The sequence below is a fragment of the Acipenser ruthenus genome, chromosome 17, assembly GCF_902713425.1.
Source record: "Acipenser ruthenus chromosome 17, fAciRut3.2 maternal haplotype, whole genome shotgun sequence".
Classification (NCBI taxonomy): domain Eukaryota; kingdom Metazoa; phylum Chordata; class Actinopteri; order Acipenseriformes; family Acipenseridae; genus Acipenser; species Acipenser ruthenus.
In genome coordinates, this window is record NC_081205.1 from 22,993,388 (window position 1) to 23,015,328 (window position 21,941).

Below are 21,941 nucleotides of genomic sequence, written 5' to 3' on the forward strand. Positions count from 1 at the left end.
CTTGCGTTGCTCTCTAGTAATATACCTAGAGTGTCTTTGTAGCAACAGAACGAACATAGGAAAAATAAATAAATAAATAAAAACTACTTGTCTGATGGACAAAGTATAGCGGCAAAACTTGTTTGTCACACAAATCTTGTTATCCCGGGTGTCGGTGATACGAATTGCACACCCCTGATGTTACTCACATACTCGCTGATGGAGTGTTTTTGAAGGTTTGGCAACAGGAATAAATGTAGGAATCCTGGTCGGCACTCTGTTAAGGAAAAAAACCCTACTCACTGGCAGGAGGAAACCTTAGGGAATCCATGGCTGAGGGTAGCCCTTCCTCCAGGCTCTAAAGACGGCCGTCTCCCTGGTTGGCCTTGCTGCGCGTGACTGAGAGGCCAAACAAAAAAGAAGCGACATGAATGCAAGACACAGAGTTTTTACGGCGCTTAGATATGATGTGTTGATTAGTGGACAGATTCTCCTTCCAGAAATACAACTCAGTTTTCCAAGTACACATCATAGGATGAAAAATAACCACACCATGTACAGCACAGAGAATAAATACGGTAATTGAATGCAGTATAAAATTGCAACAAACTCATCAGACACGTTTTTCCAGCCTCGTAAAGCCATTAGAACATGGCTTTCAGAGTTGATTCCTAAAATGCAGAAAGATGGACCTGGTCAAATAAAAAGTGGCTGGGAAGGTGAGAGGCTTAAACATCAAACTGCTCAATTTCTATCTAATTGATTTGCAGGTACCAAGTGCATGATTCATTAAACCTGTCCCCCTTGAGATGTTAGATCAAAACCTACAAGCTCTTCTGGCAAAGTGAGGAATCTGTTCATCGCACACTGGTCCAAAAAAATAACAAACACTGCAGCAGCATTAGAAGTAGAATGAATGAAGTAGAATGACTTGCTCCAGATGCAATTGGGGTTTGCGTTGGAGCAACAATTTCATTCTCTTGCTGGACGACTTTAGGGCGTCTAGTTGGAATCTATTAAGAATCAAATTAGCACTGTGATGTTTTCCTTTCTATCTGACCTGCTGAAAGTAAACTCTATGTAGACACAATGGTTTTCTATTGTTTAATTTAAAATAAAAATGTCTATTGTTTAATATAAAATAAACCAGCTTTAGAGACCACAAAGATCTAATTTTCAAGTGGGAAGTAGAAACTAAGAAATGTTCCTCTTACAGGTCAGTTCAGCCTCAATTAAAAAAAAAACTTATGACACGTATCTATAACATTAAGAGAAGATTTGTGAAAATGAAAGGCAGTTACCGTTATTACTATATAAAGTGTGACTGGCAGGCATATTCAGTTCACAAAGCTCCACATTTTTAATGAGGATCCTAAAAAGAGCCTCCACACTGCCGAAACTAGAACATCTCTCAATCAAACACTCAGGCGTCTTGAAATGATATTTTTTGAAGAGCAGGTCAAATGTCAGGTAGTAGTTGTGATTACAAAACGATGTTTATTTTATTGTGGTTGATTTTTTTTTTTTAAACTCTCTCAATTTCAGAGTGACCTGTGGTCTTTAGGAATTACAGCCATAGAGATGGCAGAAGGTGCTCCACGTAAGTAATTATAGTCTTGCAGATCTTTGCATCATAGAAATGTAATGCAGATGCAATGAAGGAAAACTTGCTCAAATATTGTGGGCTAAGGCTAGGCTATTTAGAGCAGATTATCTACTCACAGATACTGAACTGTGAGATTTAGTAACCAAGTGTTCAAGGGGGTACTTATTGAGTCACTGGATTTCAGAGAGGGATGTTTTCATGGTTCTGATAAACTTGATTATCAGGGTGCCAAGGGTAGTTTTTAAGTGATCTATTAACTTCTGTTGCAGAGTTGCAGACTCTAAAGTTGAGTATTAAACACTATCTAAAGGACTTGAGGCATTATATACGTTTTATGCAACAAATCTGTTGTGATATGCTCTGGAGTTCTCAAAACAGAAACGTAGGGCTAAAACAAAATACATTTCTAGTCATTGAGTTATCGTCGTGTTTTTAGCCATAGGCTCCTGGTTAGGGTTGATTTCCTTGTGATTCTCCCTTTATAGCTGCAGTGTTGGAGAACCCTTGAAGCGGAGAATGCAGATTTCTGTACCATCCAGTTCAGTAGAACAGTGGAGGGCATTTATTTCACGTTGTAGTGAGAAAAATGTGTTATAGTTTGCTGGATTTAAGTACAAAGTAGTTAAAAACCAGCCCACCCCAGCCACCAACACTATTTTAAAGATTTTAAATTCCTGGATTAATTTTAGAATACAGTGGATTATTTTACAAGTAGTGTTGACTTGGAAAGTAATGTAGTACAAAAACGTATTTTTTTGGTTTCTTATTCTCATTCCTCATGTTAAAGATGGAGATCTTTTATTTATACAGTGCACACACAGGTACATTAAATCACTGATTATATATATGTTTGAGGTATAGACATTTCAGTCTTATGAACACACTCCATTGAAAAGAGTGCATTGAGTCAATGTAATATATACTGACTTTGTGTAATTTCTTTTTTCTGTTCCCCCAGCACTCTGTGACATGCATCCCATGCGAGCCTTATTTCTTATTCCAAGGAATCCAGCGCCGAGATTGAAGTCAAAGAAGTGGTAAGGGCAGCAAAGTGTTGCACCTTCACATCAAAGCATTGTATATCACTTTACTGGACCCACTTCAGACTGTTCAGAACCTCAGAACTTCCATCCATCAACCAGAAGGCTCTATCGCAGGGCTCTAACATGTGGCAGAACTTTAATAATGAAAACCTTCCCAATATAGTCAACTTTCAGACTAATGCCTTACTGTATTACTAAAGTAGTCCAAATGTCATTGGTCATTAGATGCTGTTTTAACTGTAGCTGTTCCCCCTCTTTCCAGGTCCAAGAAATTCCAGACGTTCATTGATAGCTGCCTGGTGAAGAACCATGGCCAGAGGCCCAGCACTGAGCAGCTGCTGAAACACCCGTTCATAAGGGACCAGACCAACGAGAGGCAGGTCCGCATCCAGCTGAAGGATCACATCGACAGGACCAAGAAGAAACGGGGAGAGAAAGGTATGTCAGAAATAAGAACATAAGAAGAACATAAGAAAGTTTACAAACGAGAGGAAGCCATTCAGCCCATCTTGCTCGTTTGGTTGTTAGTAGCTTATTGATCCCAGGATCTCATCAAGCAGCTTCTTGAATGATCCCAGGGTGTCAGCTTCAACAACATTACTGTGGAAATGGGCGGCTTCTTAGCTGGAGGCTAAAAATGTATTATTGATTTATTGTAATGTGCAAAAGACAATCCCAAAGATGCTTGCAGTGTTTTACAACTGATCTGGCAGTATGTCAAACCTCGCATTTAGCTAGAATTGCTATGCTGGCCTTGTACCAGATGGGTAGTGATTCTGTTAAAAGGCAGAAATAAGCAAGGTTATAACATGCCATGAGGGTTAAAATAGTACATTCGAAGAGCAAACTTTCTCATGCCCAATGTGCCTGCAGAAGGCAGAAGCTGTTCTTGCAACTTGGCATAATAATTAACTGTGTTTGTATTGAACTCGGCAACTGGAGTTCTTGTGAATTTGACGATGAATTGATGGTTGTTAATGTTAACCCTTTCATGCATAGAGCTGTTTTAAAATTATTTACAGCCTCATATGAGGACATGTGCATGAAAGGGCTAAACAACAAGACAGTGCCAAAGTCATCATCTTTTCATTGTTATACATACATTCTTAAGTGAACCTATCTTCATGTCAATATTCTAAAATGTGTATTTTATTTGTTCAAAAAAAGTTGACTTAAAACACTGTAAGATCTTTAAATAGTAAACAAACTACTGTAAGGTAGACTATCACTTGTTGACAAATTGTCTATTAAATTTTCAAAGATCTGATGTTGATTATTGTTGTGGAATGCCGAATTTCAGCTTGAATCTGTTCTTGTGCTGCTGTTCTAGATGAGACAGAGTATGAGTACAGTGGGAGTGAAGAGGAGGAGGAGGAGAATGATATGGGTGAGCCCAGGTAAGAAACCAGCCTGTAGCAGCTTCTCACACCTCTATTTAGACCTGGGGGTCTGTTTCAAAGTCTATTACTGTACTTTGCTTTTCACCAGAGCTACTAAATGTATATTATAATCTTAATAATGGCATTGTAAAACACACACACACCTTCTATAGCGCTTAGCTTTTTAGGTATTAATTATCCCTCAGCCGGTGATGCATATATCCTCAGAAATCACCATTCATTATGTTTTTGCACATATACATGTAAATAATCAAGTATGATGAAACTTAAGACGTTTCTTTAGCCCAAATTAGTGAGTGTATCACAATCTGGGTGTATGTGGAATGTTTCTGTCTGCTCAACCACTGGTCTGTGTGTCCCCCTCTTTTCAACAAGCAGATCCCAGTTAGTGAGTATCAGTCTGTGGCTATAGATTTTGAACAGGACTGTTTTTCCAGTTGTCTCTTTAGGACACCTTATTGAGTGTAGAATCATAGGGTAGGAGGCATCTGTCTGTAATTTTTTTCATGATACTGATGGCTGTAATCTTGGCATTTATGGTACTAACACACTTCCCTCTGTAGCTCCCTGATCAACATCCCTGGTGAGTCAACCCTGAGACGGGACTTCCTTCGCCTTCAGCTTGCCAATAAGGAGCGTTCGGAGGCTCTGCGCAGACAGCAGCTGGAGCAGCAGCAGAATGAGGAGCACAAGCGCCAGCTTCTGGCCGAGAGGCAGAAGCGCATCGAGGAGCAGAAGGAGCAGAGACGGAGATTAGAGGAGGTAGGGCAGGGTTCTGTAGCTCTTTAATAAACATTGCTTTTCAATGAACCATCAATTCTGAAAGTGTTTTCTAACTAAATACTCCCATTGAGTTGCTTTATATTGAATCCCTCCCAGGATATTATTCCGTTTGTGTTTGTCTGTACAAACAGTCTTCCCTGTAGGTCATTTTAATGGGTTTCCAGTTGAGAGTTGTACAAGCAGTTAGAGGGGTAGGACAGCCTCTTTAATCAGATCCCATACAACTACATTTAGTTCTGAAACCCAAAGACTGGTTGCTAATTTCTAACCTCGATGTTTGTTCTGAATCTTCAAATACATTGGATACCCAATTGTCAAAATTAATTGAAACTGCAGGGCAAAGTAATACTAAATTTATTCTGGGCTCATGTGTCTTACTAACTGTTTGGCCATATATAGGCTTGGTAGGGCTTCAGTGCAACATTTCCTTGTGTAGTAGTGAAGTATTTTCTCGGTTACTAGAGGCAGGTTATTTGATGCATGAGGGTTCAAAGCCTCATGGTAACAGTTGGGAGTGAGTTGTAAATACATTCATCAACGTGTTGCACAATGCAGGAATGCTGCAGGAATCTGTGGAACAGAAGAACATATGAGGAGCTTGGTGGAGGTGTTAGCCAAAGCGTATGTTTTTAACAGTACCATAATAAGACCTCTTGGTGTGCCATGGTAAGAATTGCAACTTCACATTGTTCTGTTAACAAATGGCAATTAAATAACATTAAAATATTGATATAGTTTAAAAGTGTTGTCCTATTTGGTTAGACCAAACATTGTGATGCATCACATATGTGACGTAACTGTATTCAGTGATTCTGCAGGTTAAAGTTTGACCATTAGTATGGTACAATATAAATGAACCATTTTCTAGAAGTCATTGTACATTGTAAGGTGGCACTGCTGTACTGCCAACAGTCATGTCCCAGGAACCATTTGAGGTGCACCCACTCTGTACAGTATATAAAGCTACAGTGAAATACAGAATCCCCATAGAGAGGTTAAATGAATTGTCTAAAAACGCAAAATGTGACTAAAAGGGTTGGTGACCTTGACCTTGGCTGCCATATTAAAGTCCTGTGAGCACACATTGAGATGCTGTCTTCATGTTTGGCACAAAGATGTATTCTAGATGTATTCATTCGGTTATATTGAATTTAAAGAATATACATGGGTTCAATGTCAACAAAAAAATCAATTTTGCACAAAGTACCGGTAGTCTAATTTGAGAGCCAGTTGTATACAGGGCTTCTGATTTTTGATAAAACACCCCTGATGGGGGGGACGGGGGATGGGACGGACAGTGGCAATGGTTAATCAATTCACGTTGACCACCGTTTCCCATTAAAAAAATAAAATGTACTACAAAACAAACTGTTTCCCAGTGCAGCTGGGCAATGCCCCTTCTTCCTGACTTGTATCTGTCATTGATTCGTTCTGAATACTTTGAACCCACCCCAACTACTCGATGACAGCACGTTCCTACATTTCTATTGGAGACTCCACTTGCGAGATTTAAAACTAGTTTACAATTAGCAATGGAGGCAAAATAAGCACCGGAAAAAGAAATTAATAAAACCAAAAAACAGAAGCCCTCGTTATATAATAACTGATGTAATTGGTATCCAAGCTAAATGTGTTATATGAATGACGGTGAATATATTTTTGGAAACAGCTTATGTTTCTCATAACGGAATCAAACGCCTACCTTCCAGCTGCAGTGTTCTCATTAATATTGGCACTACATTTTAGCAGCTCGCCGAGTTCCGTGTTTGGAACTGTCTGTATTGAAAGCTAAGCACAGACACCCACGCAGTGAATCTAATTCAATAGAACCTTGATTAGAAGGCATTGCTGTCTGATAGATAACCACTTTGGGGAAGATAACAGGTGCTTATCTAACAAACAAGGTCCAGCTATCCGGCCAAGGCATCAAAACCATTTTCTTACCTTGGATTAACACAAAAAGTAGTCCCCATTCGCTCCCTGTGTTACAGGGACTAGGACTTTACATTTTGAGGGTCAGGTGAGGTTCAATGACCAATGACACAAGGAAGTGAACTTGTTACATTGTGGCATAAAAATGGCCTTAACTAGAGTGAATGTTATGTTTAATGAGGTAAGAAATGTTTTTTTACTTGCTGTGTAGAAAAAATGAAAAGCTGAATTGCAACTGAGGTAAAAGTACAAGAGGGGCGGAGTAGTTATGACACATATAAGAGCTATGAAAGAACACTCCAGGCTCTCTCTTCAAATACACAGGAAAATACATCCTTGTTTTCTTAGTTTTCACAAACTATATCCGTTCAAGATTTAGCCCCCAGTGTTGTTGTTTTGGAAAGCAAACTGTTTACATCTGTATACAAATCCAAATCCAATTCCCAGAGTCTATTGCGTCATTTAGTCTATATGTAGGATGTCTGTCAATGTCAAACATACATTTTTTACATGTATTCGGAGAACAACTTATCCAATTATAATGAAGCTTGCTAAGGAAATTCTGCTGCACAGGTTATTGGTAGTATCAGAATATGGGGTCTGGCTTTGTCACAGCCATTGTAAAGCTTTTAAACTGAGCCACACATGGATACATTATTGTTTTAAGTAGGGATTGAAAACCAGAACAGTAACTTTTAACTTTTATAATTTTTTGGTAACAGTTCACTAGTGTTATTAAATGGGCATACTACTTTATTGAAGGGGAAACTCAAAATTCATAAACCAGTATAGCCATTATTTTATGACCTGTGTTTTTTTATTTTATTTTATTATGTTGTAATAACAGGAGATTGTCTTGGAGTTGTTCAAGTTCCTTCTTTGTGTGGTTTCCATGTCTGTGGCCTGTCCTCAGTGGGGGCTGCTATTTCTCTCAGGAAGCCTGCGGTTTGAATGAATTGATTAACCAGCCCATGATGGCAAATAAAACCTTGACTTTGTTCTCCAGATGTATGTGCAGCGACAACCTTCGTTGCCACCCTCTCACAGCGTTCCTTTTTATGTTGATTTAATGCAAAGCTTAAAAGACTTCAGCTGTTGGTTTCTCGAATCACTGTAAACCCCATGTGGAAAATAACTCCCTATACAGAATGAAATTGACTTACTTGGAGACACCTTAAGGTGAACATAAACAAATACAGACATTGGGGGGGGGGGGGATCAAGATTTTTACACATGGCTGACAGCTATGCCACTGACCTAGACTTAAGGGCTATGCACACCGGGAGACAAAATAAAATAAATAAAACAAAGAAATAGTCTGGGTACACCACACACTAAAATAATGACATTTAACAGTGAATGTTTATATGTGATCTGGTTTAACATGTAAATTATTCATCGACACATTTCTTTGTAAATACTGAGAATTAGTTTAATATACCTGTTTTTTCAGTTTCCAATTGATGGTATTGTTCTGTTATTTCTTACCAAATGGCATCTTTCTTTTTATTGTCTTTATAACCACTGACACGGGCATCATAAAGAACATTTTATATTTTTCGACTTTAATAATTAAATTCTCATTGATGTCCGTCTCTGTTATTTCTGTGGTAATTTCTGCGTGAACGAGACAGTGACAGTCTGACAGCCTCTCTTCAACTCCGAGTAATGGCATGTTGTGTACAGAAACATAGAAGGCTTGCGCAGACAAACTGTCAGTTTGAGACAACAAGGCAATTCTATCTTTGGAGTAAGGGGGTAGTTTACGTAGCAGCTAGAGGAATATAGAATGGTAATGTACACCTCTTCATGGTGACCCCGCTCCCCCAAAATGAAGTCATATGCTTGGACAGTTGTATTGGATTTACCGCTGTATCATGTATAAAGGGTTTCGCAGCCTCGCTAAAAATAACAAACTTATGCACAAACGTGAGAATCCGTTGTACAGCCGTGAGACTCTGAAAATTGTGAAACGTTTCACGGGTAAACCTTGAGACTTGACATCCATGCAAACACCAAACACAAAACAACACGTTTGGCTTATTCGAGTACTCTGTAGTTACAGCAGTTTTTAGTTTTTATAAGAAGCAATCTTAGTATAAGCAGTTGCAACATTATTTTCCTTGCTTGGTAACTTGTCTTCAGTAAATCTCTGTATTTCAGTCAACACTGTTGATGAGAAAGTCCTGCTGCTTCCTGATAACTTATGATTTAGGAGGTTAGTCACTCCAAAGGTGTATCTGCATTCAGACCATGTGACTTACAGCAGTGGTCTCCAAACCTGGCTCAAGTTTTAAATGAGTATTGTTTTCCAGTGCACATACTATTGCGCTGCCCTTACAGTCGGAGACTTGGTGTGAATCTCCACCAAGCGGTTGAGTTAATAATACTGACATTGGCTACAGAGCTTGCTCTTTTAGCTGAATGGTACAGTACGTCGTCCGTCTTTTAACTGTATAGTTCCAGTCCAGCCCTTGCCTTTCCATTCAATTCAATGGGCAGATGCCAAGTCATTAGAATGCAGTGGAATATATAGGTTGCCCATCTTCCACTGTTTCAATGAAACGAATAAAGTAAAAGCACCAAATTACACCGAACGACAAGATTTTTAAAAAAGGTGATGGGACTACCAAGAAGATTCGGAGAGAGTGATGAAATTGAGAAAACAAGATATACTAAACATTAATTATTACACAGTGCATTGGTTCTGAAATCTACAGGACAAGCGCAAAATAAAATTGCCAAGGCTTTTACAAGTGATGGCTGCTTTTTCATATAACTTGCTGAGAGATTAAAATGTCAGTATTCTAAATGTGGCTATTCTGAAGATTGCTAGGTTCATTCTTGATATGATAATGATGAGAGCAGTAATATAGAGGAAGGAGACCATTTTCATAGATTCATCTTTGTGGGCGTCATTCCTTTTTAGTGATGACCTTTCATTTCTAGAAGCCTATGAAATCTGTTTTTAGGATGTGTTAATGCCATCTGACAGCCTTTCTCAGCTGCCTGTGTCTACCACATCTCTAAACTATCCCCACTACTGCCAATGACAGCAACTGGATTGAGTAGCTTCAGCTCAGAGGAGCCTGTAGCAGGACTGGGGGAGGGGCAACATTGCCCCTGTGCTCAAACCAATGCCTCTCTCCCCATCCTGTCACAAGTTATTGTTTTTCTGAGGTTCTGTATTAGCAATTTAGGTACCTGAGACCCAGGTTTACCACCTTGTATAAGCCTTGTCCAAATTAGTGGTTCATGTTATGTACAATACTGCCCTTTAGTGGAAATACCCAAATACCTTTAACTCCTTTGTTTATGCAAGTTGGCATGTCAGGTGTCGGATGTATTTATTAAGCTGTAACCAGGTGAAAACAAAAATTGTGGCTAAAACCACTTTCCCCCTTTTTTAAAGGTGTTTTTATTCGCCTGATTTTTAATATCACTATTGGGATGGTTGAAAGTTGTAAATGCACTTTTTTTAAACAGTCAAAATGAACTGAATCGCTACTTACTGTTTCTGACTACTGTATGAAAGGTTCCTCATTTTATGTAACGCACAATTGATTGTTTTGATTATCCATATAACCTGGGTCATTATTTGGTGAGCGTTTTGCCATCAGCACGTCCTATTACTGCATCCAGTGATGTTTAAAAAAAAAAAAATCGATCTACTGCAGTTTACATTTCTTTTATGAAACTAAGCTGCTGTATGATATTCAGGCACTATTAGTAGACCAAGGGGACATACTGACACTGTGGCAACTTGTTTTCACCACAGTCTAGCCAGCAAGACCTACAGTGTACAGACATTAAATGATCGGTCTCGTGGAGGGGTACAGCAGGACATTGAGAAAAGACTGAATACAAAATGAATATTTTCTCAACTGTTCTGTCTGTTTTGGCAGCAACAACGTCGAGAACGCGAGATGCGGAAACAGCAGGAGAGAGAGCGGCGGCGCTATGAGGAGATGGAGCAGATGCGCAGAGAAGAGGAGAGGAGGCAGGCAGAGAGGGAGCAGGTACTGAACACCAATCCACTTGAACCGACTTTCATTTACTACTGTTTAGCACTAACCGTAAAAACCTGGGGACTGAAAAAAAAAATGTGTAGCGGGAGATGGTTTCTTATATCCAGGTAATATAACCCTGAAGACCAAAAAAAAATGACTTTAGGCCTAGCATTTTGGTGCCTTCTGTGTAGTGGAATAATTACATTTGTGCTTTTTTATTTTTTGTGTATTTTAGTTTTTTTTTTATTCTAGGATTGGCATTTGGACCAATAAGGCAGACCGGAGGTACGGCATTCATTTCATTGAATGTGTTCGTATTTGCCAATAGTCCAAAAAAAACTAGACCTTTTTTGGGGTAAAATGAACAAAAAATTACTCTGCACCCTGTCTTGCCGCATACCAATATAATTTAGGGTGCTATGGGTCAGAGAGCTAAAAATGGGCTCTTAATCACCCACTGTTCTACATTCCTAGAAAACAGATCAAACGTTTTCATTAAGTCCTTTATGTAAAGGCAGAATGGATAAGAAGTCGGTTTTAGTTAGGTGTTTGCAAATGGGAATTACCTTGTAATATAACCAAGGTGAATATAGAAAGGAAGGGAGAGGAAAGAAAAGACTGGATAACTGATTTGAATCAATGTATGTCTCTTCAATTAAGCCTTTCTGACCACCACTGCTCCCCCTGCAGTGACAACCGTCAAACTAGGGCGTCTGTCTTTGAGGGATTTTTATTCTATTTTCTGTATTTGTTTTTAGAAATTCACTGTCTTTTTGTAGATGGTCAAAATTATTAGAGCTTTTATTTTATCCTAAGAACTGCTTAAATCAAATAACAGCACAGATGGGACTTGAAGTTCATGCTGTACCTCTTATGCAATGAAATACAATAAACTGCACCATTAACACCATTTAAGTAGTAGTTGCTGGTGTTCTGTTGCCATTTTATAGGATAAAATGGTCTTATTTTTGTTTTGTTCAGGGGGTGTTAAAACATAAATTTAACATCAATCTCTCTGAAGAAGAGACCTTTTGAGGTTTTCAAAGCTTGTGATCAATATTTTTTTAGTTAGTCCAATAAAAGGTATCAAATCTCCTTCTGTGTCTGACATAAATTTAGAAACCCTACCTATGTCTTTTAAACTTTGAACTTCATAGCACATGATACTACAGCACCACCCACTGACTACAATTTACAGTGACGCTCTGGAAATGTAACCTTTCCATCTGTGTTTTGATATAAACCTCTTTTAAAGGTGTCTCCATAACCACGTACAGTATATAATGCAGATGGCCTGTAGTCTTGCGCTGAATAAAATAAAAATAGATCCTGCGCTGTATTAACGTCTCCTATGACTACAAATCTCCTGTCAAGACAGCTCTGCTGGCCAAGCTGTGCAGATCCATCAGCGTCATAAATGCCTGGAAGGAGATTGTGCTTGCAGCTGTCTTTATTACATTCGCTAGAGGACAACAGGTTGAGGAAAGTGTCAGTCACTGTCACCAGGCAGAGCTACCTCCATCCTGCAGAGTGCAGGGAGGTATTTTCAAAGCTCAGGGAGGTAGTGAAAGTGAAAGAACAGTTTGAAGTATAGTTGATAACTTTCCAAGCTAGTATGTTATATGTTACTTCCGCCAGTGTTGTGTGTGTAAATATCAGCCTTCCTCCTGTTTTAATTTCCGAAATCGTCTCGCAAGTGAATAAATTCACTTACCATCCCAAAGTAAAACAGTGCTGACATGACATTTTTGTGGGACATTCAGAACAACAGGAGTCCTGGATCGCTAGGCAGGCTACACCTGATACTGCAGAATTCTCTATATAATTCGATTCATTATACTAACCTGCATGCTGTATATGGACACCTTCACACATTGCTTACACGGATTTCTGGGCAGGTTGTTTTTCTGTTCCATTTTCTATGTACCTTCTAAGATGGACCGTAGCAGCTTATTTCCACTGTAGTTTGTCTGTGACTTGTGTCAATGACTGCTGTAACATTTTAAAGGTGTAAAAACGAAGGCTTTAAACATTTGTGTAACTCAGGTGAAGCATATTTATCTTGATAGAAGTACTGCGTTACAGGTAATAGGACAACACATAGTCACGTATAGGCTGCAAAGAACAGGAGTTCACATTTAACACAGGAACTTTTAGTGTTGTGATAGAAAAACGTGTTTACCTGGGAATGTGAAAATAGAAAAAACAAAAGATCAACTTTTTTAAAATTATTTTAAAGCAGTGTTTATTTTAAATAAAGGTGTATTCCAAGCTTTTTGATACTAAAGGAATACGCTGTCACGGACAAAACTCACTGTTGCCGTGGTTTTTGCAATGTGCCCTTTCTATTAACACCTGGATGAGTCCTGTCTGTCTGAATCACCGGTTCTATTTCTCTTCTCTCTGCTTCCCGCTGACGGTACACCCAGGAGTACATCAGGCGTCAGTTAGAGGAGGAGCAGAGGCAGTTAGAGATCCTGCAGCAGCAGCTTCTGCAGGAGCAGGCTCTACTTCTGGTAATGGGGCGGGCTCATCAGTCATGTGCTGTGTGTGATGTACCTTTTTAGTATGCATTTCTGTGTCAGTGTATGAAAAAGATCTATATAGTATAATAAATATACAGAGTTATTTATAAAGCCACTTTGCAATGCTTCAATGGGAGGGCACCTATGAGCAGTGAAACTTGGCAGGTGGAGCCACCAAATGATTTGCAGTACAATTCTAAGAGTATCTATTATTACCATTTACCATAAATAACCCTGTAGTGTGTACTGTAGCACACTATTATTTAGTGCTGCAATGTTTGTTTGTTTTATTCTTTCAAAATGTATACGAATATTCACATATTCTTTCATTTTAAACTAGATGGAAAAGTATAATTTGTACCATATTGCAGAAAAATCCTTGGGGTAGCCACCAAAAACCTTTTTCAAGAAAGGCGAAACATTCTTCTGTACAGTAATAAGTAGTGTTCATTATTTCAGACTACCTCTTATGCATTGGTCTAATTCGCATGATATCTTTTTGATGCAATAAATTCTGTTATATATACGAATTTGGAATTTTTTTTTCACTGAATACAATTCAACCAGTGTTTGATCCCAGCAATACTATTGTTGAATTCTCCTTAATATGACACTGTTTTGACTTGATTTCTGTCATTGCAATTTTGTATCCCTCAAAGTAATTTTTTTGTCCACAACAGCATTGCAAAATCGGCAGTTATCTTTTTATAATCATCCTGCATTTAGAAAAAAATGTTTGTATAATTTCTATTAGGCTCAAATTGTGTATTTTATGATTTCATAATGGTTATTCTGCTAATGTGAATGTCACCATCAGGAACAATTAGCTCCCAGCATGCATTGCATGTCAGTGTTGCCAACTTCTACCTTCAATTTCAAAAATGTTTTGAGTCAGCATGTCAAGCAATTATAACGCAAATCAGAAATTGAGGTGGATTGTCTGCTTTCTCCTACACATTCACACAATGTTTGCCTTGCTACTATCAAATGGGTCAAATGATGATTGTTTGACAGCTCCTTTTTTTTATTATTTTTGTTTTAATTTAGTAGTCGCCAATTAATTTTTTTTGTTGTTTTCTCCTCAATTTAATAGTGTCCAATTATTTTTGTTTAGCTCCGCTCACCACTACCACCCCCGCGCTGACTCAGGAGCAGCAAAGATGAGCATACGCTGTCCTCCAAAGTGTGTGTCATCAGTTGACCGCTTTTTTTTAACACTGCAGACTCACCATGCAGCCACCCAGAGCTACACCGTCAGAGGACAACGCAGCTCTGGGCAGCTTACAGGCAAGCCTGCAGGCACCCGGCCAGACTACAGGGGTCTCTGGTGAGCCAAGGACACCCTGGCCGACCTAAACCTCCCTCCCCCTGGGCGGCGCTCGGCCAATTGTGTGCCACCCCCTGGGAGCTCCTATCCTTGGTCAACAAAGTAATAGCCTGGACTAGAATCGACGACGGTCAGACTATAGGGCGCATCCTGCACTCTACGCAAGTGCTTTTACTGGATGCGTCACTCGGGAGCCCTTGACAGCTCATCTTTTGAAACTTCTAAAACTAGTTAGTGCTTCCTGGCAAGCGCAGGACTGTGCAACGCAATTCTTCTTGGCCAATCCTGTTGAATGATGATTTGGTCATTTTTTCTCATTTGATTTATATATTGTTTTATATATTGTTTATGACTGTAGTAGCTAAGATGGTCTTCAGCATTGTAACTCACTTGATTTAAAAAATAAAATAAAATAATGGATCTTTTCTCCATTCATGGACATGCAGTTGGATAATTCATTCATTTATAATCTCCAAGTGTTTCCTCTGAATTTGTACAACTGAGGACAATACCCTATCCACACTACCCAAATAATTTGCCATCACGTCACATGATTGGCATCCACTTCATTCTTAATCACATTTACAAAATGTAATGTTTGTGCAGTACTTTAACAGGTGCATTTACGTATCTTCATAAAGACACATATTTATGCTGTTTGTGAAGCTGTTTTTGATCAAAGGCAAAGCACTTGTGCTAATATAGCCATTATTCCTTCAGGAGTATAAGCGAAAGCAGATGGAGGAGCAGAGGCAGGCGGAGCGCTTGCAGAGACAGCTGCAGCAGGAGAGGGCCTACCTGGTATCCCTTCAGCAGCAGCAACAGCAGCAAGACCCGAAGAAGCCACTCTACCACTACAAGGACACAGTGAACCCCACTGACAAACCAGCTTGGGCCAAAGAGGTAGGAAGGGCAGACGAAACCGATCCACTGGTCTTGACAGTGTTGTCTCTGAGGATTTAGGGCTTCCCAGGTCATTTATACCTTCTTTGACCTCTTGATTGTTGACAGGTTGGCTTGTGAAATGACAATTGACGACTTGGCAGACCAGTCCCTAAATTGCATTATAGTACAGTATTACAGAGTTGGAAACTGTCTTGGCTTTCAGAACTACCTTCACTTAAGTGTATTATTTCAATAAGTAGGTGCCAGGAATCTGAGCAACCAGACCCCTCTTAAATAAATTGTCAGCATTACACCGTGTAACAATTTTTTTTTTTGGTTCCTGGGTAGTAAGTGTTATTTCCAAATTGCTTATGCCTCAAAAGTATAGAAAATGGCTATTATTCCCCACAAACTTTGCTTTTGTGACCAGGACAGTGATATTTTGAAATGTACCTATTTTCCAGAACATTCCAGATAGAATATTTTGAAATGTACCTATTTTCCAGAACATTCCAGATAGATTCAGTGCTGAGTAAACTTGGAGTAACTTCTAGAACTTTCTAGAACTTTACAGTAATATAAATAGTAGTATAAATACAGGGGCCTTAAGCCCACCAGTTCAGTTTAGTTCCAGCTGCCCAAGTGGATACATATCTGCAATTTTCTGAGATGGCATCAAGAGGCTGCAAGCATCCGGCAGACGCATTTTGCTATGTCTGCGGCCAATTTATCAAGACAAGAGAGAAAAAGTACTCCGTGGAAGCATCTGCTAAGATGTGTGAGGCCTACAAGGCATATTTCGGCATGCCTGTCGGGGATCAAGACAAACCCTGGGCACCTCATTTCACCTGCGAGCACTGCAAAAAAAACTCTGGAAGGTAAGATGGACAATTGTTGCTCGGAATTTTATGTTATAAAATTTGTTAATTTTTAAAATTGTAAAAGTTTTTAATTTTTAAAATGTTTTACAATTTTCGATGTTATTGAAAAAATATATCATATATGAAAAATGTTGCGAGAATCTCTTACACATTAGTCATGGGTGGAATAAATGTATTTTTGTACGATGGTACAGAGGGGAAAAGAGAGCCATGAAGTTCGCTATCCCAAGAATTTGGCGGGAACCCACTGACCACTCAAGCAACTGCTACTTCTGCATGGTGGACCCTTCCAAACATCGGACTGGCAAGAATGCACCTGCTATCACGTATCCGGACCTTCCTTCATCCATCGCCCCGGTGCCACACTGCCATGAGCTCCCCGTACCCACTCCTCCAGAGAGAGCGCAGCCGTCTTGAGTGAGTGACAGCTCATCCAGGAGCCTCAAAGCCGTGCTGCTCCATAATGGTGACAAGTACCCGTCTCTTCCCATGGCTCACTCGGTGCACCTCAAAGAGGATTACAACAGCATCAAGACCTTGCTGGACGCCTTGAAGTATGATTAGTACGGCTGGGAGGTCATAGGAGACTTCAAAATGGTGGCATTCCTGATGGGTCTTCAAGGCGGTTTTACCAAGCTTCCCTGCTATCTTTGCCTTTGGGACAGCAGGGACACCAAGGCGCACTACCACAGGCGGGACTGGCCACAGCCGACAGAGTTCTCTGTGGGGAGGAACAACGTCAAGTGGGAGCCACTGGTGGACCCCCGAAAGGTGCTGATGCCACCACTGCACATCAAATTGGGCCTTATGAAACAATTTGTCAGAGCTTCAAGTACCTTCAAGACTTCTTCCCTAAGCTGTCTGAGGCAAAGGTCAAAGCCGGTGTCTTCGTCGGACCACAGATAAAGAAGATCCTGGAGTGCAATGAATTCCCCAGGAAGCTCACTAGTAAGGAGAAAGCGGCTTGGAACAGCTTTGTCGCAGTGGTTCGGGGCTTCCTGGGCAGTCACAAGGCCGAAAACTATGTGGAGCTGGTTGAGACTCTGGTGAAGAACTACGGCACAATGGGCTGTAGGATGTCCCTCAAAGTCCATATCCTTGATGCTCATCTTGATAAATTCAAGGAGAACATGGGAGCATACTCGGAGGAGCAAGGCAAGCGCTTCCACCAGGATATACTGGACTTTGAACGCCGCTACCAAGGACAGTATAACGAGAACATGATGGGAGACTACATTTGGGGGCTGATTCGTGAAAGTGATTTACAGTATAATCGTAAATCTCGAAAAACTACTCACTTCTAAATCTTTTGTAGTCATTTTTGTATTACTTTAGTATAAATACATGTTAATTTGGATTCATATGTTGTTTTTTTCTGACTTTATGTGAACGAAAAGACACAAATTCGCCCGTTTTCTCATTGGTAATAGGTAAATTTCAAAATATCACTGTCCTGGTCACAAAAGCAAAGTTTGTGGGGAATAATAGCCATTTTCTATACTTTTGAGGCATAAGCAATTAGGAAATAACACTTACTACCCAGGAACAAAAATTGTGTTACATAGTGTTATCAGGAAAAACACGGCTTTACAGTTGTCAGCTTAATAACACAAGTGTTAAAATGATGCACCAATGTAATAAATACATTCTAATCTGATTTTATTGGGTTCCTCCAAATTGCTTTCTAATTTTTTCTGTATTGGAGAGCTTGTCATTCTAGAACGATTTGACAGGGGAACCGTCTCCTGTGAACCAATGCACCAGTGACCCATTGCTTTATGTTAACAGCTATTCTGGTGCGCACATGGTCTCTGAAACTCGCAATAAAGGTCCTCTACAGTGATTTTTCTTTTGGTGTTTCAGACAATAAATAAAAACATGACAAACGTTCTAATTCAGGAAAACCGAGCCAAGCAAGAGAAAATGGTACATACATTTACTATATAAAACTGAAGGTAACTAGGGTTAGATAAATTGATTTTAGGCCATAACACTTCTTGTTCCTTTACATGCACCTGCCATATATTGTCAAAAAATGTGTTTTATACTTTGTTTGATGTGTTTTGGGTAATTCAGCTGCTATCCCTAATAAACTGGTTGCCATAGTTGGAAGAGGGAGTTTTTACCAGAATACAAAAACAGAAAAGTGACATTCAGATAACAACTTTTCCCTGTTACTCAAAGCTCAATTTCAATAATGACCCACACCTCTGGGTTTAGAAAATATTTAAACGGTTAAAAAAATATATTGCAGGAATACATACTACACAAGATAGCAATGGTTGTCCTTTAATTAGAACAGAAACCTCCGTGTGTAAAACAAGTTGTATTGTCCTAGGTGTAAAAAATGAATATGCCTTGGTTTTAGCTGTAATAAAATGTGTATTTTCCATTTAAAAAAACAAACAAAAAAAAAATTTTTTTTTTTTTTTACCTTTCATAAATCCTTTTGTGATCCCAACTCTAGGTTCAACAGCAGTCCTTAAGTAATTCTCCCCGCCTCCCATGTAAGCAGCAGCACTCATCCAATCAGCAGTGGACGCAGGCATTCATGTCTCCATCAGCTTCCCATAACCCTCCACAGCATCCTTCTAACCAAACTCCCTCCAGCAGATCAGAGCAGAATCAGCTGCAGAAACAGAACCTACCCAAAATTCAAATCACAGACCTGGGATACCACCCGGACAAAGTGTCAATAGCTGGACTCGATCTAGCGGGACAGATTCAAAAGCACGTCCAGGAACTGAAAGCTCAGAGAGCTGCTGGCAAGTATGCGCTCTCTTCCAGAGGATGCACCCCAGCCAAGCCAGAGCCAGCGGATGATGTCCAGCTGTCTGCTGGGTTTAAAAGAGTAAGGCATCATTCACACAATGCTGTTAAAGATGTTTCCTGGAAACAACCGTTTAATGTGCCACACACTTCTGCAAGTCTCCAGGATGATGCATGGGATCTGGGAACCCTTGGATCGTGGAAGGTTGATCTCACAGCCTCTGCCCCGGAGTGCTTTTTCAGAGAGATGAAGGTCTCAAGAGAAAGGCACTTTAAAAATTGCCGAAATATCTCCCAGTTAATGGTGCCTGGTAGTAGGTGCTTTCTTTCCCCAAGAGATGAAATTTCCCAGAGCAACCCTGGGATAAATCTGTCGGCCTCCGCCCCTGAGCACTCTTTTAGGCAGATGATGGTGCATATACAAAGGCATGCAAAGTCTGGCAGTGGTGCAAGTTACCGACCATTGACTGATAAATTAATTCCGACCACTTTAAAATGGATGGGCCTCTCACCCAGGGCGTCTCCCAAGGTTTCTCCAGAAAATTCCTCAAATAACTCCCCCACTGGCTCCCCTTTTGGCTCTCAGTCAAAGCTGCCCCAGGGTAGCCCTGAGAGGTCTTCCAGCCCTGTGTGGTTTCCCACCCCTCCCTTTGGCAGTTATTCTAGTAGTTCCAATGTATTCACCCCTCCAACTGGTAACTTTACCCCTGTGTTCACCCCTCCGTCTAATAGTTCTTCCCGTAGCCCTGTTCCCCAGTTGTTTCAACCCCTCCATAGGCCAAGACCAAATCTGCATGAAAAGCACAAAGGCGCTCTGACTACCAGTGCCACCAAGTGGAAATTCCATACCGGGAAGTTGCTGAAAGGAATATATCCAAAAGTTAGCTTGCATCAGGTTCAGTTCTTTAAGAAATAAAAAAGCACAAAGCTGGTGGATGAGCACTTTAAAAGCACTTGTGGAAATGCGTGGCAGCAAGCAGATAACTCAGGTTAAAATAGATCAGGCCATCATACAGCAATGTAGTTATATTCTCCATGTCTTGTTGACTAATGTAGCACTAACCTTGGTTCTATTCAGTGGCCTCTTCTAATTGAAAGTAGTCAGTGAACTGGGGAACGTTGTCAGGTTATATTTTTAGGTATTGAAACATCCATTTTAGCAGTGATGGGAAGATTAGAAAGTATTTAACTGATCCTTAGGTCATAAGGTCACACTGGTTAACAATCAGTTTTGAGTATTTATGGTTTTTTTTTTTTTTTTTTAATTAAACAAAATCTGAATTACCAGTGTTCAGCCTACAGCATGACTCAAAAGTGTTAGTACAGTGAAGGACTGGAAACCTGTCAAATGATGTGATAAAAAGTAGTAAGCTTTGATGGGCATACAAGCCTATTTTTTATTCTCAATATTTTATTATATAGCTCGCTCCATAGTACTCTTCCTCAGTTCACTGGTGTCATTGAATGCATTTGTTGGGCTTCATTTGAATAGAATTTGAGACTTGCATTAGAAGCATGATTTGATGTTGTTAAATGAAATGTAACATTTGAAGAGAGGATTCACAAAAGCATTTTCCGGACTTGGAAATAAAACAACATTTTTAGCATTTGCTTAGATGAATAGTTGGATAACCTGAAAAAGGACGCTACAAGTAGGGCATTGTGATTTTGCCTGAATTCTGTGTTCGGATTAGGTGAATGAAGACTGTCGTGTCTATTTGATTTGATAACCTTCCCTGTTTTACACATCATTACAGACAGAAATACATTTAAGAGACTTGGATGCACTGATAGATTTTAATAGCCTTGTTACACAAAGTGCCCTATTAACAGTGGAGGTGTTTAGCTCTTATATTTTCAAACCCATTGGATAAATTAATAGGATTAAACAACAAGTTGGCATGTTATAAGATGATTTTTCACTTGCTGTTGGTATAAGGATTAGTGACCATTTGTTTCTAACATACCGGCCACATGCCAATATAATTTGGTTCTATCAAAAGAAACACTTGGTCTATAGGCAAACCTGGATATTACACAAGTGTCCTCGTCAATTGTAAAGCTTTGACACCAGAAGATGTTTTAGTTAGGCTAAAAACAGACCAGTCATCTTTAAAAGTAGAGTATTGTTTATATTGGGTTGATAATCTACAGTAGTTCCTCCATTTTGTGAGTATGTCTCACTAGACCTCTTATGGCTTCATAACCAAATTCAGTCACATGGTTATTAAGAGTCCAAGCACTTATTGGTTTCATTTTCATTTCCAAATCCAGAAAACACAAGCGTTTGTTCATCTGTACTGAATGCATGGTTACATTCCACAACCCTCAAAGTGACCTCCTTGCTGCCATGTTCAGTGCTAACTAGATGCTAGGAGAAGCTAATGGAAAATGGTAACTGGGGTGGTAAGAGGAGTGACTAATGATTTTACCTGGAGGAGTGGTTTTGAAGGAACGTTGCTTCCATCCTTTTTTTTTTCTGATTCACTAACATATTTATATATTTCATACTTTTGCAGTAGTATTTTCTGGCATCAAAATGTTGACTTTCATGCAGGTTCATGAATGAATATCTCCCATTAGCCAGTATTGTAGCTCTGTGTTATATCATGTCGATTTACAGCAGTTTAATGGGTTGATTACAGTTGGGGTTTGAGTTAGGTATATTGGGATCGGACAGAATGGGTGGGTGTGGTAGAGTTGTAGATGTTGAGAATAATATGAATGGGGACAGCAGCATAATAGGGGAGGTGGAATAGAGGAAGAGAGTGAGGTTGTCTCAAATGAATTGTCCTGTTCTA

At 39.7% G+C, this 21,941-nt stretch overlaps 1 protein-coding gene across 7 annotated transcripts in view; it reads left to right on the forward strand.

Annotated features, from left to right (window-relative positions):
* LOC117423769 (traf2 and NCK-interacting protein kinase-like) overlaps positions 1-21,941 on the forward strand; it is a 135,641-nt gene that overhangs the window by 77,078 nt on the left and 36,622 nt on the right. For 4 of the 7 annotated variants that reach the window (XM_058990138.1, XM_058990134.1, XM_058990137.1 and 1 more), the window contains 9 exons: positions 1,525-1,579; positions 2,544-2,622; positions 2,891-3,066; positions 3,959-4,025; positions 4,592-4,790; positions 10,649-10,762; positions 13,183-13,269; positions 15,326-15,508; positions 18,839-19,222. In XM_058990138.1, the coding sequence (XP_058846121.1) occupies positions 1,525-1,579; positions 2,544-2,622; positions 2,891-3,066; positions 3,959-4,025; positions 4,592-4,790; positions 10,649-10,762; positions 13,183-13,269; positions 15,326-15,508; positions 18,839-19,222 (1,344 nt within the window). The remainder of the gene's footprint in view (positions 1-1,524; positions 1,580-2,543; positions 2,623-2,890; positions 3,067-3,958; positions 4,026-4,591; positions 4,791-10,648; positions 10,763-13,182; positions 13,270-15,325; positions 15,509-18,838; positions 19,223-21,941) is intronic. The other 3 variants (XM_034039923.3, XM_058990135.1, XM_034039927.3) reach the window with 3 other exon arrangements.